This window comes from Columba livia, chromosome 9 (genome assembly GCF_036013475.1).
Source record: "Columba livia isolate bColLiv1 breed racing homer chromosome 9, bColLiv1.pat.W.v2, whole genome shotgun sequence".
NCBI lineage: Eukaryota > Metazoa > Chordata > Aves > Columbiformes > Columbidae > Columba > Columba livia.
In genome coordinates this window covers 13,265,031-13,281,260 of record NC_088610.1, presented here as the reverse complement: position 1 = coordinate 13,281,260, position 16,230 = coordinate 13,265,031, and the positions used below count along the sequence as shown (strand labels likewise).

General features: G+C 47.1%; 1 protein-coding gene across 1 annotated transcript; it reads left to right on the top strand.

Moving 5' to 3' along the window:
* Nucleotides 1–233: 233 nt before the first annotated feature.
* Nucleotides 234–12,281, top strand: LSG1 (large 60S subunit nuclear export GTPase 1). Its single transcript, XM_065073898.1, has 14 exons — nt 234–392; nt 475–592; nt 818–938; nt 1,499–1,585; nt 2,413–2,499; nt 4,581–4,641; nt 5,360–5,536; nt 6,733–7,158; nt 7,463–7,564; nt 8,383–8,526; nt 8,831–8,954; nt 9,580–9,659; nt 9,862–10,035; nt 11,358–12,281. The coding sequence occupies exons 1-14, from the start codon at nt 312–314 to the stop codon at nt 11,535–11,537; spliced, it is 1,962 nt and encodes a 653-aa protein (XP_064929970.1). The 5' UTR covers nt 234–311; the 3' UTR covers nt 11,538–12,281.
* Nucleotides 12,282–16,230: the final 3,949 nt, after the last annotated feature.

The window sequence follows — 16,230 nt, the reverse complement described above, 5'->3', positions numbered from 1 at the left end:
GAGGGATGGATGGACAGACGGGCAGGGCAGCGTGGAGATGAACAGAGGGATGTGCATTGGTGTTGGTGGGCAGACAGACAAGCAGGACGGCATGTGTCTGGGTGCCGCACGGATGGGCTGTGAGCACATGAACGATGGAGCGGCAGGCCGGTCACGGGGGCCGGTCAGTGGCGCCGCCCGGCGGGGAGCGCGGGGCCGTTCCGGAACCCGCCTCCCCGGAACGCTGCTGCGGGGGTGCGTGGCGCGGCGGAGGGCCTCTCGCGGCGCCGCGGAAGCGGGACGGTCGGCCCGCCCGTTCCGGCTGCGGCGGCATGGGCAAGAAGCGGGGCGCGGGGCTGGGCCGCTGCCTGCAGCGGCAGCGCGGCCTGGAGCGCCGCGGCACCTCCGCATGGGTAGGGCGGGGAGATCGGGGCGGCGGGGGCGCGGCGGGAGGCCGGGGCGTCCCGGGCTGACCACGGCATCTTGTCCCGGCAGCTGCACGCCAGCGAGGTGGGCGGCGAGCGCGGCCCGGAGCTGCGGTCGGCGGCCGAGCAGAGCCCGCTGGAGGAGTTCCTGGCCACGGCTGAGCTGGCCGGCACCCGCTTCGTGGCCGGTGAGGAACTGGACCGGGTCCTGGGGTGCGGCTGGGCCCGGAGAGGCGCCCGGTGCCGGGCGGGGGCGGATCCAGGGCTGGGGAGAGGGGCTCGGGGGAGCCGGGACCGGCTGCGGAATGGGGCAGAGGGAGCGGGCCTGGGGCTGGTAATGGGGTCGTCCGGGTGGGGTGCTGAGGCAGGGCTGGGGACAGCCGGTTTGGGTGACTATCTCTCCCTTCCTGCAGAGCGCCTGAACATCCAGATCGTGTCTGCCCAGAGCCGCACCGGGCTGCTCACGGCCCAGGAGGCCCAGCGCGTCCAGCGGCTGCACCAGGAGAACCGGCACTTCCTGCGCATCCCGCGGAGGTGAGTCCTGCAGGTCAGGCCTGGCCCCTGCTGAATGGGCTCAGCCCCTCGGTGCTGCAAGCCTAGGGACAGCCCTCTGCTTTGTCGGTGCTCTGTTGTTGGGGACGCCGCTCTCTGGCCTGCATGAGCCCACTGTAACCTGCAGCACGAGTGCCTGCCTGCTAGCCCCAGCCCACCTGTCCTGGTTGTGTGGGTTTCATGCTCAAACCCTGGCACTGCTGGAGCTGGTGCAGCCGGGCCACTTAGTGAGCCTTTCCAGAGCTCTGTGCATGGTGGACAGATAAATCTCTCATCTTTAATGCCCTATAAATCTTAGCTCAAAAAAACCAGCTTTGTGAGATCAGTTGTGCATAGCGTAGTGTCCTTTCAGCTAGTTGAGTTTAGAAGGAACAAGGAAAAAGCCGGACTTAAAGCTGCTGAAAACAGGTGCACACACATCGAACTATAACTCAGTGTAGCTGAATGTGTGGTGCCTGTGTTTGTTATGAGTGGTTGTTGCACTAACGTAACTGGTCTAACTGCTGCTTCTAACTACTCACTCCAAAATGTGTTTCTTACAGGCCCCATTGGGATAGGACAACCAGTGCAGAGGACTTGCAGCAAGCAGAGAGGGAGAGCTTTCTTGAATGGAGGCGACAGCTTGCCCAGTGAGTATGCCTCTTGTGTCTGGGTAAGTAGTTGGTGACATTTGGAGACACAGGTAGCAGTGGGTTATATTTTTCCTTGCTGGACCAATAAAATGAACATCTGGTCAGCAGCAGCTCCATGTACTTGTTCTGGAAGGCCGGACAGCTCAGCCACAGTCTAGACACGTTTGTGTGCTCTGCAAAGCTCTCTTGTGTGTGCATGTTCTCGTATTGTTTTTAATTAGAATTCTTCAGGATGGAGTGTGATGTTCTGCTTTTGCCTGTGGTGTTGTGAGCAGCATGCGGTGCTGCCAGCCTGTGTACCACAGCTCATGCTGGGCCTGTGTTGCATCTGTTGGTCTGGAGAGTGATGTGGTGTCTGCTCACACTTGTGAACCCACATTTGCCCGGAGTAAAGTCCTTCACGTGGGGGTAACAGTGACTCAAGGGTTGTACCATCCCCAAATTCATTATTTTTATCAGGTGATACTGGATGGAGTAATAATTGCTGGCATTCGGGGTAACTTCACTGGTTTGTTATTGTGGTTCTGAAATTTCTCAGGCAGACTTTGCATGAGTTTTTTTTTGCATGAGTTTTTGCTCTTTCCGTCATTTACCATTTCTCCATTTTCAGGAGCCATTATGTCACTGTTGAACCACTGCCACTGACACCAGTTTATCTGGGGCACTTGATCTATTTGCAGAGCTAGCAGAAATAATACCTAGTATACAAGTCTGATTTGATAGCTCTCTCTGAATTAAAGCCTCCTGGATATAAGGAAGACCTGTTAGTATGGTTATTGCCTGACATGGGCCAAATATGACGTCTTTTTTCTGCTTTGCCTTAGCCTTGAGGAAGAAAAAAAGTTAATTCTAACCCCATTTGAACGAAACTTGGAGTTTTGGCGTCAGCTTTGGAGAGTCATTGAAAGAAGGTAAAGTGTATTTCTGTCTGCTGTTTAAAAGTAGTGTTTGATGTGTTTTCCTGAATTAAAGCTTTTGAGTCAAGCTTCAAGTGTCTCAGCACAGCAAAAACAATTACAGTTAGTAGTGTTCTGTTATCAGCACTGAAGTGATTTTGTTTTGAAACAATCAAGGGCAGCTGCTTGCTGGTGCATGCTGGTTCTTGGCACTGTGATGCTATAGGTGGTTCGCTGCGAGCCTCTGATGATTTTTCAGATGCTGCTGCCCCTGGCCTCTTCCAGTAACTCCATGTTGGAGTTGTCTTTGAGAATGTGTCTTCAAGGTCTTTCACCAAGATTAACCCTTTCCCCTCTTTCTCAGCCAGGCATCTGCAGCCTGACAGTTGGAGCAGGAGGCAAGGGACATCAGCTAAATCTTGGGAAAGAAAGAGCCTCTTGGTCTTTGGCCTCTTGCCATGCAGAGAAGTTACAGCAGCCCACAAAAGACAACAGCCTGTCATATCACAGAAATGGCTTTGTTTGCTCTGCCGAGTCGTAATACAATAGGAGTGCTATCTGCTACATTAATCTAACTGGGGCATTTAATTTCACTAGTAATTAAGTTTGAGATCATCTCATCTGATTTTCCTAAAATTGAAAAATACTTCACCAGTGAGGTCATGGTGAGCTGTTCCTTTCACAGAAGTGGCTTTGTATTGGGTGCTGCTGGGCCTTTGGCTGGGAGGGAGCTGGGTTGGGACCATCCGCTGTGAGGTATCATGGTGTGCAGTGTGAGCGTATTGTGTGTTTTGAGGTGGCTGGAATGTGTTAGTAATTTATTTCTGCTCTTGTTGGCTGACACTTAATTTGATCTGTTGTCAGCCTTTTCTTGTGTTTGCTTCAAACTAATTGCCAGCAGTGTGATTCAGTAACTTCTCTGTATCCCATCCCAGTACTGTAGTGCCAGCTGTCTCTCATATTGACTTTTTAATTTCTGGAGCTGTTCAGTCCCTCTTTGTACCCATGTGGCTTATAAAATTACTCTCTTGGGGGGGTTATTTATTTATTTATTTATTTATTCCTGTTGTTGTTGGTTGGTTCGTGTGTTTGTTGTTTGTTTGGGGTTTGTTGGTTGGTTTTGGGGTGTTGTTGGTTGGTTTTTTATGTGTAACCAACTGCCTAGTGAAGCTTGAAATTCTTCCATTCAACCCCCACGGTGTTTTGAAGCTGCCCCGAGTTGACAGAAATCCCTGTCAAATAGAATCAGTACGTGGCAACCAGTATTCTAAATTACCTGCTTGGTTCTAGTGGGAGAGGGTGTAGTTAAATTTTCCCTCTCCTTTTGAAAAAATAACATGGATGCCTCTGGTATCTGAAGCCAGTGCATTTAATTTGCGTGTAGAACTGGTCAGTCTTGCTCGTACATGAGGTGGCAGCCTGGTGTCTGCATTTGGAAGGTGTTTCCTAAAAGCACACTTTCAGGGCCTTGCTTGCGTGGGGGAGCTACATGTTTACTGGAGTCTAAGGCTGTTCTTTCACTGGTCTGTGCTGTTTGTGACAAGAAGAGCACAAAGGAAATTTTGAAAATGCTTAGAATCTGCAGGTCATTTTTGGGAGACTTAGTTCATCTTGCCCCATGAAAAGGGGACAACAGTGTTTCCAGAATAGCTCGTAGTGTTGGAAAACCACCTCTTCTTCCACTCCATAGCCACTCTGCCGAATTTTAGGGATGAGAACAGACAAGAGTAAAGTTGTGTTATCACAGCTTTTAGTAAAATTCGAAAGGACAGAATACCAGCAGTCTGTGTCTTGCCTGCTGAGCACTTTTGGAAGGGTGGGTAGATGGATGGGCAAAACTTGAATGCTTGCTTTCCCCTTCACTTGCTGTACTGGGGATTAGCTGAGTGAGGCAGAAGCACTGGACAGCAGTACTGGCTTGTGGTGTGTGCGATGCTGAGATGCTTTGTTAATTCAGTAAAGGTTCTTAGTAGGGCAATACAGTTAAAACCCCTAAAATTCCAGGCAAAACCTAAAAGCGAGTAATGTGCTGCATCTTGTTGATTTGAGGCAGGGCAATAAACAGTATTTCATGGGGCTTTCTTCTGTTTTTGCAGTGATATTGTAGTCCAGATAGTGGATGCCAGGAACCCTCTTCTGTTTAGATGCCAAGATCTGGTAAGTCAACAACTTTATTGAGTGTTGTCTTAATTTTAGTTCTTAGAGTTTATATGGTTTATTTTTTGTTTAACAGATTCAGTCACCTTGAAGCTGTTCTGCTGTTGTGCCTGACTGGGTATCTTATTTAGTTATGCAAGAATTCTGGCATCAGGATATTTTCTTCATTGTTTTTTGATATTTCGCACAGTGTTGTGGATTTAGAGGCAGTTCTGCAGACATGTTGCAGATATTATATTGCTCCTCACTACCCACTAGAAGAGTCCACACTTAAAGGAATTGTTCTGTTTAAAAGCATAGTGGAATAAAATGGGCAAGGATTACTGGGCTGAAAGTGAAGAATCAGGAAGTACTGAAGTGACAACTTGGTAATGATGATGATAGAACACTGTGCATCAGTGAGATAAGAAATTGCTCAAACACTTGATCTTAGGAGTTCCTGCTGTGAGATGCTGATTAATATCTTGCTGTAGCTGGAAGCAGAGGAGGTGGTTGCACACGTGACTAGAAAAAACCTGTATTGTGGTAGTTGCATGCTCCATTTCTTTTCTTGTAGCTCTCTGTTAAGCACCAGTTCCATCTAGCCCAGGGGATGGTAAGCTTGGCTACAATCATGCGGAGCTGGATGGCGTAACTTGTCTTTCTGCTCTTGTATCACCTTGCAGGGAGGAGGAGTCTAAACCAGAGTACGAACTGATCCTTCGCTTGTTTTCTGCAGGAAAGTTACGTTAAGGAAGTCAGCAGTGACAAGGAGAACATGATCCTGATAAACAAGGCAGATTTGCTGAGTGAGGAGCAGCGGGCTGCTTGGGCTCGGTTCTTTGAGAATGAGGGTGTTAAGGTGGTGTTCTGGTCTGCTTTGGCAGAGTGCAAACGACTGGCTGGAGAAGCAAAGGTACTGTAAATGTCCACTTCCAACTGACTATGTGCTGGCTGCCTCTGATAACTTGCTTTGCAGCTACACTTGTGATGTACTGGAGTACCTTTCTAGGAAAGGCACAGTCCTTGTCTCAGGGAAAGATTATTCTAAGGACTCATGCAGCTGTAAACCAGCATTTTAATGAATGACTTTGAGACAAAAGAGAGGAGAGTAAAATGGTGAATAAAGTGGTGCACCCTTCAGTCACTGTTTGTAGCGATTGCAATTTCTCTTTCAAGATTAAGATAATACTGAAGTAAATTTGTTCCTTGAGGCTGCTGATGAATAGCTACAGAAACGGCCCTTGCAGATCTGTTTGCAAATTCGTAATTCATTGGAAGAAATGGAATCCTTTCCAAGAGGGATGCTGTGAGGGATGTGGTTATTCAAACAGAGGATTTTTCTCTCCCATTCTGCCCAGTGGAACAGACTGTGCTGCTCCCTCAAGTTATATGTTATCAGTAAATGCCACATGCAGGTTTTACTGGGCTCGCCTGTTACAGACATCACTATTCAGCTGTGGAATATCCCACAACTCTTTTCAAAAATACCTAATCTATTCAGCTGGTTTGCAGTTCTTAGATAAAGTATTTTTACAGATCGGTTTAAAAGTGAGATTGAAAGTGTTAGGTCTTTTCTTTTTTGGAAAGAAAAACATCTTTCTTTTTACATGTGAACTGTTTGCAGGGAAGAAATGTAAAGAGTTGACTGAAAGAAAGATTGACATTATTTTAATGAAATATTTAGATCTGGAACAATATGGTTTTGTGTTCTGAACTTTTTGAAAAATTAAGATTCATTCCTATTACTAGGAACACTTGATAATTTAAAAAAAAATGCTGGGCGCTGCTGCTGCTGTGTGTGAGGTGCATATGCTGCTGTGGGTGTGTGCATATTCACAGTTGTGCTTCTGGAGAGAAACCTCTAACAACTTCACAATGAAGCTAACAATGCCTCTTAGAATACTTTAAGCCTTCTCCTAAGACAGGCTAGGTGTTTCTACATCCTACTTAAGACCCCTAGAAACCCCTGTGATGTTGTCAGGAGTGAATTGTCAGTCTTTGGGATCTGGCTGATGAAAAGGTGTGTGACTGCGCTGCAGCAACTGCTGTCACAGCAAGACTTGGTATTTATTGTCTTTACATTTCACCTGTGAAATACTGTTCACACAGGAACTGGAACCTGAAGATGTAGCTGAGGACCCAAGTGGTTCTGAGGATGAAAGCTTCAGTCAAGAAGAGGACAACACAGAACAAGATAGTGCAGAAAGTGCATCCACAGACAGTGCTTTGCAAACTGTAACCCAGGTTCTGCTTAGCGATGATGACAGTAGTGATGAATATGAAGACTGTAAAGATGATGAAGAGGAAGCCTGGCAGACCTGTTCTGAAGATGAAGGTTGGGACAAAGTAAATGCCGTTGTTCCAGAGAGGACAGGAAGCAGGACTGATGGTGCTGTGGTGCAGCATGTAGCGCAGCAGCAGAACAGGAGCATCAGGAACTTCAGCCATCTGGTACAGAGAAATGAGCTGCTGGAGATATTCAAAACAATGCACAATGGACCAAGGGTGAAGGATGGGGAAGTAAATGTTGGGCTGGTAAGTTTGACTTTGTGCTTAAATGGAACTTAACGTAATCTAAATTTTAATTCCATATGCCTTCCGTGGAAAAATTAATCCTGTAGCCTGTCTTCCTGTAAGAGTAAAGAAAATTGGCAAGCACAAATCACTGAAGGTTTTGTGCAAAGATTAACTCTGAAGTTCCTGGAGCTCAGTGTTCTTCTCTACTTGCCTTAATTATTTTGTACCTTTTATTAAAGTACTTTTGTGTCAGAGCTCTGCAAGTCTCCTGGCACCACCCTACCTGGTATCACTGTTACCATTCAATTTCTTTGTCATCTAGGTGGGTTACCCTAATGTTGGCAAAAGTTCAACCATCAACACAATCCTTGGAAATAAGAAGGTGTCGGTGTCTGCTACACCAGGCCGTACAAAACACTTTCAGGTATTACTAACAAAGAACATTGATCTTTTTATTATTTCCTTTTCCTCAGTGGAAGAAACCTTCATTGTGAACTAGTTACAACCATGTGGACTCACTAAGAACTCTGCCAATCTGAACTCTGCCCAGCAGAGTAGATTGGAGAGGGCTGGCCTTGAAGTGTGTAGTTTTGGAACTTTAGTTCTTGCTTCCGTACTCTTGATACAGTTTGAGAGTCACTCGTAAGAGTTGCTGTGCACTGGGAGATGTTTTCCATCACTGATTTTATTTAGGTAGCTTAGCCCTTCTTTTTCTCAACACCAGTCATGAGGAGAGAACCCCCAGTGAGTGAGTGCTCCTCCAAATAGCTTAAGGTCAAGCTTTCAAACCATCCTTTTTGTCTACAGTCATTGCTGAGAAGTAAGTCTAGTTATGTTGCCATTTTCATATTGCTCAAGCTCTCAGTTTTGAAGTACCAACTTCACTGCTGTCATGAGCACTGTGGGATTTGTACTTGTGCAATCTCCTACCTGCTTCAATAGGTCGGACATAGTTTAAGCTTTCTGGAATGCTTTCTTCTCTCCCATCAGGTTGGAGAGCTGAAGATCTCGCTGCCCCCATCTGGACACCTTATTTATGAACTTTGGAAGTGCTGCTGTCTTCCACATCAAATTTCCTTAACTCGTTGGCTGGGGCCAGCAGGGCAGATGTCTCTTAGTAGAATTTCTGCTTATTCTCATTTGTATCCATGTTTCATCTATGCATTTCATTTTCTTTGTTCCTTTTCCCTCCATGAACACTGACTTGCCTTGGTGAACTAATTGTTTTTTTTTATTGTGTAGACCCTGTATGTGGAACCTGGCCTGTGCCTTTGTGATTGTCCTGGTCTGGTGATGCCATCTTTCATCTCTACCAAGGCAGAGATGATTTGTTCTGGAATTCTGCCTATCGACCAGATGAGGGACCATGTCCCACCCATCTCTCTAATATCCTTTGCGTGGGGTTTGTGGGAGTGTCTGCAAGCGTTGGATCTGGACTGTGCAATGTAGCATGGCCCAGCCCTGCTAGGGGCATGTGTGCTCATGTGTCACGGGTGGTGAGGACATACCTTGGTTTAAACAGCCCTGCTGTGTTGTCTTTCCCCATCTCATTTCATGTTTATCCTATTGTCAGACTTGTATAATTTTTCTGGTTTGCAGAGAAATCCAAAAGTTGCTCCTATTGTGTGCTCTGGGAGTGACTAGGACTGTGTAGCTGAAAATCACCAGGTGGTTTCCTTCACTAGCTTACGTTTGCCAGCATATCCCACGAAATGTTTTGGAAGCAACTTATGGAATAAATATCATAAGGCCAAGGGAAGATGAGGATCCAGATCGAAAGCCAACAGCTGAAGAGCTGCTAACAGCATACGGATGTGAGTAATGACCCCTTTAGCACCTATCACCTGCGCTGTGTATGTGGTACTGAACACGGCCTTAGGAGAACTTTGTAAAGTTAAGTCTGACTCAGGTTTGTCATGCGTTGAACCTCCCCGTTAGGACTTGCCCTCTTCTCAGGACTGGCCTTTGTTAATGGCTCATCTCATGTGTGTGTCGCAGTGGCGCTTTGCTGGCTCTGTCCGACAGACGTAGTGATTGTGTTGAGGATGTCGGTGAAATGCCCTCCCAGTCTGTGTAATGCTCTCATCCTTCTAGACACCTCCTGTCAACTGTGTCTTCAATTAGACTCAATAATACAGTGAAGTTTTATCTCCCTTCTCTGATTCTCTGATGCAGTTAATCTTCTTTGGCCTGAAAACAAAAAGGAAGATGTCCAGTCTTATCATTCCATTTAGGTTAGGATGCTTCTGTAGCACCTCTGCAGTCAGCAACGTTCCCCTTTCCTTCCCGCTTTCCCCAATAGAAGCCTCTTTCTCAAGTAGTTTGTTTTTTTTTTTTTTTTTTGAGAGAGAGGATATGCTGTGCAGTTAGGCAGCAGAGAAAAATGTGTCAGTGATCTTATTGTACTGACACAGAATGTACTTTGGTTTTGTCTTCCAGATATGAGAGGCTTTATGACAGCCCATGGACAGCCAGACCAGCCAAGATCAGCTCGATATGTGTTAAAAGACTATGTCAGTGTAAGTGCTTCCTACATCTGGGTTTTCTTTCCTGCTAGGAGGTGAATTGAAGGAGCAGGAGGGAGCACAGTAAAGTTAATTCTATTTATCTGGATAAAATTAACATATATTTAAATACTCTATAACTTCTCAGATGTTTTCTTTCCTCTCTGGGTCTCCCTGTGAGGTTTTTTTGTAATAATTGTATCCTGTTGCTTTACAGGGGAAGCTGTTATATTGCCATCCACCTCCTGGCATTGACCCAAAGGATTTTCAGCACCAGCATCAAAGATGCCCAGAGAGCAGAACCATGCAGGCTACTGCACAGGTGAAGCCTGAGAAGAATACCAAAGCAAAACAAATTGAAAATGTGGTGGACAAAACATTCTTCCACCAGGTAAATTCTGGAGGAGATTTATTTTGGGGTTTTTTACTGCACCACTGGTGTGTCATAATTACTGGAAAAAATAGCTTTGACGGTGGAGGGGTGCTGGGTTGTTAATGGTGTCAGATGCCATTGGCATCTGCATGTGATTTCTATCCAAGAGCACTCTGTTCTTTTTATTATCTTCTAAATCACTGGGAATGTCCTAGGTGACTGAAAGATAGCTAATGAAGTATGCATAGTTGATTTTTAAAAGGTCAACACGGTGACCCCCATCATTATGGGCCTAACATCAATCATGAGCAAACAGAAGAATGACTGGGAAGAAAGACAAGGAAGGAGGGTGGTGTGACACAGCAGCCAACCAGGAAAATGGTTTTGGACAAATAGGTCCTTCAAACTAACTTTCCTTTCTTGAGATGACCTATTTAGGTAACATGATAAGCCAATTGATTTAGTGCTACATGGTTGTTGTGACTCAGAACCTGAAATCAAATGAAAAGAACGCAAAAAATAGATGTAAAAATCTAATTGAGAAATCTCAAAGTGGAAAATAGGAGTTTCTCTGAACTTGTATGCTTCTTGTTAGGTCCCACAGAGATCTGTTTTGCCCCTACACTACTGAAAAAAATGACTTGAAACATCAAATCTATAACTGATAGGTCTGCATACCCAACAAAGATGGGAACAGGGTGTTTAGCAGTGAAGAGGATGGGTCATTGACAGTGTGATCCATTCTGCCTGGTTAGCAGGATATGAACAGTATTTGTTCAGCTATAGATAGTCTTGCATTTTGAAAACAAGAACTCAGGCCCTTTTCGAAAACAGTGAGCAGTTTCAGAAAGCTACGACCTGAAAAGAATTTTTGGGATTACCAGACTCTTCCTCTGGCTGCCCAAAGTGCTGGCACAAGCTGTGAGCTCCACAGCACTACCCACACTCCAGACTTGAGCAAGTTATTTTAGTCTCTGGCTTTCACAGACGCCAGATGTATTTGCAAAGACAATTCTTTGTGTGCAAAGCGGAGACTGTGAGAATCAATCCTAGCGCTGTGGCTAATGTCTGTCAGAACTGGCTGTATCGTCAGTGCTCTGCTTGCAGCGGCAGACGCTGAGGACCTGGTGCAGCAAGGCATGGCTGCGGACACAGCTGGAGCGTGCTGGCCCACTTGGGCTCGACTGTGTGGTGTGACCTTTCCTGCAGCTCTGGAGCTGGGGGCTGAGCAGGTCTTGATGGGTTTGGGCTTGCCTATGTCTGTTTTTGTTAACGTATCACAGTTCTTTGTGGTTAAATGTCTTCTTGTCGGTCACTGGTGATGATGTCTCCTCTTCCAGGAGAATGTTCGTGCCCTGGTGAAAGGGGTCCGGGCTGCCATGGGATACCGGCCCGGCAGCGGCCTCGTGCCTGTGACTGCACCCAATCCTGGGAGTGTGGTAGGGAAGCCCTGGAAAAAACACGGAAACAGGAACAAGAAGGAGAAAATTCGCAGGATCACCAAGCACCTGGAGGCTTAACTGTGGCACCAGCATCTGCCCTTCCTGGGGCAGGGACCGCACTTGCCTGCGGGGCTGAACTGAGGGGAAAAAATGGATAAGCAGGCATTGCTAGTTCACCTGGGAGCTCTATGCTACAGAGTGGCCTGAGCAGGGAGTGACCGTGGGCTCTGATAGTTGGAGCTCATCCCTTCTGAGAACAAAAGAGACCTGGCTGTTCGTGTTAACTGGAAGCCAGCCCAGATGTTTGACTGCTGCTGAAACATCCTTTCAATGGGAGCAGATGGAGCCGTACGGGAATGTTTTTTCCTTCCACAAAGGATGTGTTTTATAGCTGGGATCAAAGCAAGCCCTGTAAAACTGACTAAAATCTTTAAACAGTTGAATCTCAATGAGTGATGTTTGTTATGTTTTGTTTTGAGACACTATTGCTCATAATTTCTTTTTTTATTAAGCTTGTTTGTTGATTTGACAGAACAGTGTGTTGAAAATGAGGTGCAAGGATCTTTATTGCCATCTTCCTTCTCTGCTACACCAGCCCTGTTCTGTAGAACCTGGTACTGAAACCACTCCCAATCTCCCAGTTTCGAGCAGAGCACAGCACACTGTGCAAGGAAAATGCTGCTTTTATGTCCTTCACACTGAGCTGGTATCAGTTGTTTTTCTGTGTGACTTACATCGGTATTTTAAAACATCAGCTCTGTGTGACTGGCCAAAAATCTGGTGCTATTTTGTCCTTAAATATATTTGAGATTTTACTTCCTACGTGGTGTCATGTTGTCTCACTGACCTATTAGACATTAAACTGGTCGCAAAAGTGTCATAATAGCAGGTTTTAACACGTGCATTAGTATTTTACACTAAAAAGACCGTACTTACTTGGAGTCAGGCTTAAATGAGATTTACACCTTGGTCACCCTGCTGAGAAAATGTTTGTGCACTTGGTCAGTGCTCTTCATTCTTAGTCCAGCATGGGGAGTATTGGTAAGATTGGAAACACTTTCAAAGACAAATTGTGCTTAGTTTTTAGGTGGTGAAGCAGAGTTAACAGATGATGCTGGTCTCTGATACTAAAAAAGGGATTGCTGTCTTGTAATTTTGTCCTTGCCAGGCCCTAAGTATGGATAGAGAGATGAAAGCAACCACTGAGCAAAGCCACAGCAGATGTGGGGCAGGCAACCAAGCTGGTTTTGGCTTCATGACCCTTTGTCTGAGTGTCCTGGACAGCTGATTTGCTCTGTGTATGCAGGGGGTCCCTGAGAGCAGAGCTCTTGCCTTGGCTTCTGCTTCCCTACGAGTCCCTGCTCTCAAGTTCTTAATTGCATCACTGGAGGGAAGAGATTTCCTTGCCACTTCTAAAACTAAAGCATAATTATACTGAATTAATATGGTCAATGGTATTTTAAGTTGGTGTGCTGTAGCAGAAAGCAGGTTCTCAGGAGAGACTATTTCATCTGGTTCTCTTGGAGAAGATGATTTTTTGCCTCTGTTTCCTGAAAAGGTTGTGCCCTAACCAAAACGGTCTCTGGTCAGACTTCCCCACCTTCCTTGAAGGGGTGGTTTCTGCTTTTGTCCCTTAAAATACTTTAGGGATCTGATTGCTCAGAAATGCCAATTTCTTTTTGTTTTGTCTTTTGTTAAGCTGTTATCTGTCAAACTGAAGTTTCGGGTATCCTTTACTGAAGTTCAAAAATATTTTTTCTATTCTGTTTCAGAGCATTTTGAATTCTCGGTTCTTATTGCACTTACCTGAGTTGTCATCTTTTGCATGACCCTTTCGTTGGCCCTTTTGGGCCAGCTGTGTCTCTGAGCCTCCTTGCTGGAGAGGCTGTGTCCTGGTGTAGACCCTTCCAAATCTAGTGAGTAACAGCAGTCCCCAGGGCCTGAGGCTTGGGGTGACTCTGCTTCTTGCTTGCAGAAAGCTTTGGCCACCAGACCTGCCAAACCACCTGCAGTATTTGTGTGAGTGCATGGATGATGTAAATACGACTGAGCAAATAATGTTTGCTCAGGTTTGTTAAATGCAAACAGCTCCTTGCTGTGCTAAAGGACTACTGCCTCGAGAGAAGGAGCATAAACAAGAGTTGTAGACCTAAAAGCTTACTGATATTTTATGCTGCTATTGAGTAGTGGGCAAACTAGGTAACAGGTGAGGATTGTGGTTAAATTAATGCTTTCCTGTGGTGGTTTGGCCCATTACTGAACTGCATCTACCCTGCCCTTGTCAAGGGATGCCAGCTGGGCTGTGCTGGCAGCTCGATGCAGCATGTACGAGTGAGGCAGGCGTGAGGTGACGTGGGGACCACGCCGTTGGCAGGAGCCTGCACAAAGGAGATACTGTGCTCCACCTCAGCCACCTGCGGAATGAGCCTCTGCTGCTGCCGTTGCTTTCAACAGAAGGCAAGTTTCCACTTCTGAGTGCTGTTTTCTTAAAGTGCCTTGTGCGTGTAGAGGGAACGTGGAGGCTGCAACCGGCTCCAGTCTGTTTGTTGGGCTCCACATCCAATCTGTTTGCTGGGCACCCCAGCAGACTGCCTCCCCTTTTAGAGGGGTTGGCTTTGTAACGCTAAAGCTGAAGGAAGTGAGATTTGTAATGTCACCTGCCATGGACCACAGCATTAGGAGAGCCATGGTGCCCCACAGCAGAGCAGCTCAGGGACTTGAAATCAGTGAGTGCATCCTGGCATCTCCCTCACTTGTTTACCTGCAGTGCTTCCATTTTCACAGATAGACTAAAAAATATTGTGCTCTTCCAAAAGAGTAAAAAAATATTGCTCTCCCCTACAAAAGACCCTGCAAAGCACATTTGATCATAGATGGACAGCCTAGGCAGCTCTGACTTGCAATGGCAAGTCCTGTGTGTGAAGGACAGTCCCAGCCTTCTGGACCTCCAGGGCAGAACTGAGGCTGGTGTTGCACCAGGGAGACCTTGCACTGAAAGGCCTTTTCCCATCTGCAGACCACACAGTGTGGCTGAGCAGGGTCAGGGTTGTGTTTCTCTGATCTCTTCCTGATGTCTGAGCACAAGGGTCTGTGGGATGATGACTTTTGCACTAGGGAGTCCTGCAGTGAGGGGCTGCTGTGTGTGCATCTCACCAGCATTCTGCAGTCACAGCCTGGTCCAAAACCACTTCATTATTTCTCTGGAGGAGGTTGAAGTCCTCCTCTCCTGCCGTTAGGGGCCGGTCTTTCCAAGGCAGAGCAGCAGGCAGGTGTACCCAGCGCTGCAGTGCTGGGTCCTGTCCTGGGGTTGATCCCTGCAGAGGGGCAGGTCCCCAGGGGTCCCCTGCAGTGTGACACACAAACTAGTTGTTCACAACAGCTCTTGCCAGGTTGTCCTGAAACACTGTTACGGTTTTAAAGAAAGAAGCAGCCTTTTTTTTTTCTTCTGTTCATAGCTCCCACCCCGCTCCTGTGAGCTTTATGTCATTGCCTGGTCCCAGCAGGTTCCTCTGCCCCACATCTGTGAGGAGCAGTGTTCTGCTCTGTTAACCCCTGCGTGGTGGATCTAGTCCAGCTTTTTTTTCTGAGGTTGTGTTTGGGGTTGGTTCCTTTGTTGTTTGTTGTTTTTTTTGTTAGTTTTGTTTGTTTTTGTCTTTGGTGGTGGTGGTTTGTTTATTCCATCAAAAATATTGAGGAAAAATATCACTGGGCATTTGGAAGAGAAACATGGAGCAGCTCCCCAAGGCACCTCAGAGAATAATCTCACAGGGTTAAATGCCTGAGGTGCCCAAGACATCTTGGGACATGGAGAGAGGTCAGGGTGAGGACAAGAGGAAAAGAAACTGCTCCTGAGTCAGAGGAACTCTGCCACAGTGGTTTTTCTTGCTACAGCTATGGGAAAAGCGTCTGTCCCACGGGTGGTGCGAGGGTGGAAGGGCTGGGCTCACTGGGTGGAGCAGACCTGGGTTTGCACTCCTGGAAACGTCCCTCTCTGATCCCCGGCCCCTAGTCACTTGGGAGTCATAGCAGTCGAAGCAAAGAAACAGAAACATCGTGATGTCCCCGACAGGGAGTTCCTGCAGTCCAGCCAGGTCTTTGCTGCCTGCACAGGGAAGCTGGAAGCCTCTGCCAAACTCCTTAGTGTCAGCTGGTGCTGGTGAACCAGCCTGAGCTTCCACTAGGGCCTCACAGGGCTTTCAGCAAGAGTTGTCTCTGCTTGGTGGCTCTCGGAACTGGCTGTGCGTGTGGCAGCACAGGGGGATCCCAGGGGAAAGGGGTTCTCCCTTTCTTGACACACTCCACATCTCACTCAGCCACCACCCCGTGTGCCCCTGAGCCCCTTCCTCATGTTACCTGGGTGGGGAGGGAAGTGTGTGAGAAAAATGGAAACCAGCGTTGTTCTGCTTTGAGCTTTGCTTGTGTTGTTGTGGAGAAAGGGAGAACTGGATACTTTCTAGTCTCAAGCATGGCCAGTTCCCCTTTCTGGAAGGAGGCAGCGCAGGCCCTGTGCTGCCCAGGGCTCCCTCGCACCGGCTGCGGCACCGCCTGATCCTTTCTCTTTGCAGCGAGTCTTCGAAGACATGATGGTGTAGTGGAGCAGGCCCAGCCCTGCTGCTCAGCCTGGCTCCATGCTGTGCCCAGGCACCTTCGGACAACCTGCAGCCCCCCGAGACACCCCAAGCACCCATCCCTCAGCCAAGCAAGCAGTGAGCAGCAGAAGGTACTTCCTTGGAGCTCTGGAAAAGGTGATAAGCCTAGTGTGCCGTCACAG

Bases quoted from the DNA above. Each gene is read 5' to 3' on its own strand.
- LSG1 (XM_065073898.1), top strand. From the start codon at position 312: ATGGGCAAGAAGCGGGGCGCGGGGCTGGGCCGCTGCCTGCAGCGGCAG. The intron at 939-1,498 runs GTGAGTCCTGCA...TGTTTCTTACAG, and splicing joins TTCCTGCGCATCCCGCGGAG to GCCCCATTGGGATAGGACAA. The intron at 7,565-8,382 runs GTATTACTAACA...TTTATTGTGTAG, and splicing joins GCCGTACAAAACACTTTCAG to ACCCTGTATGTGGAACCTGG.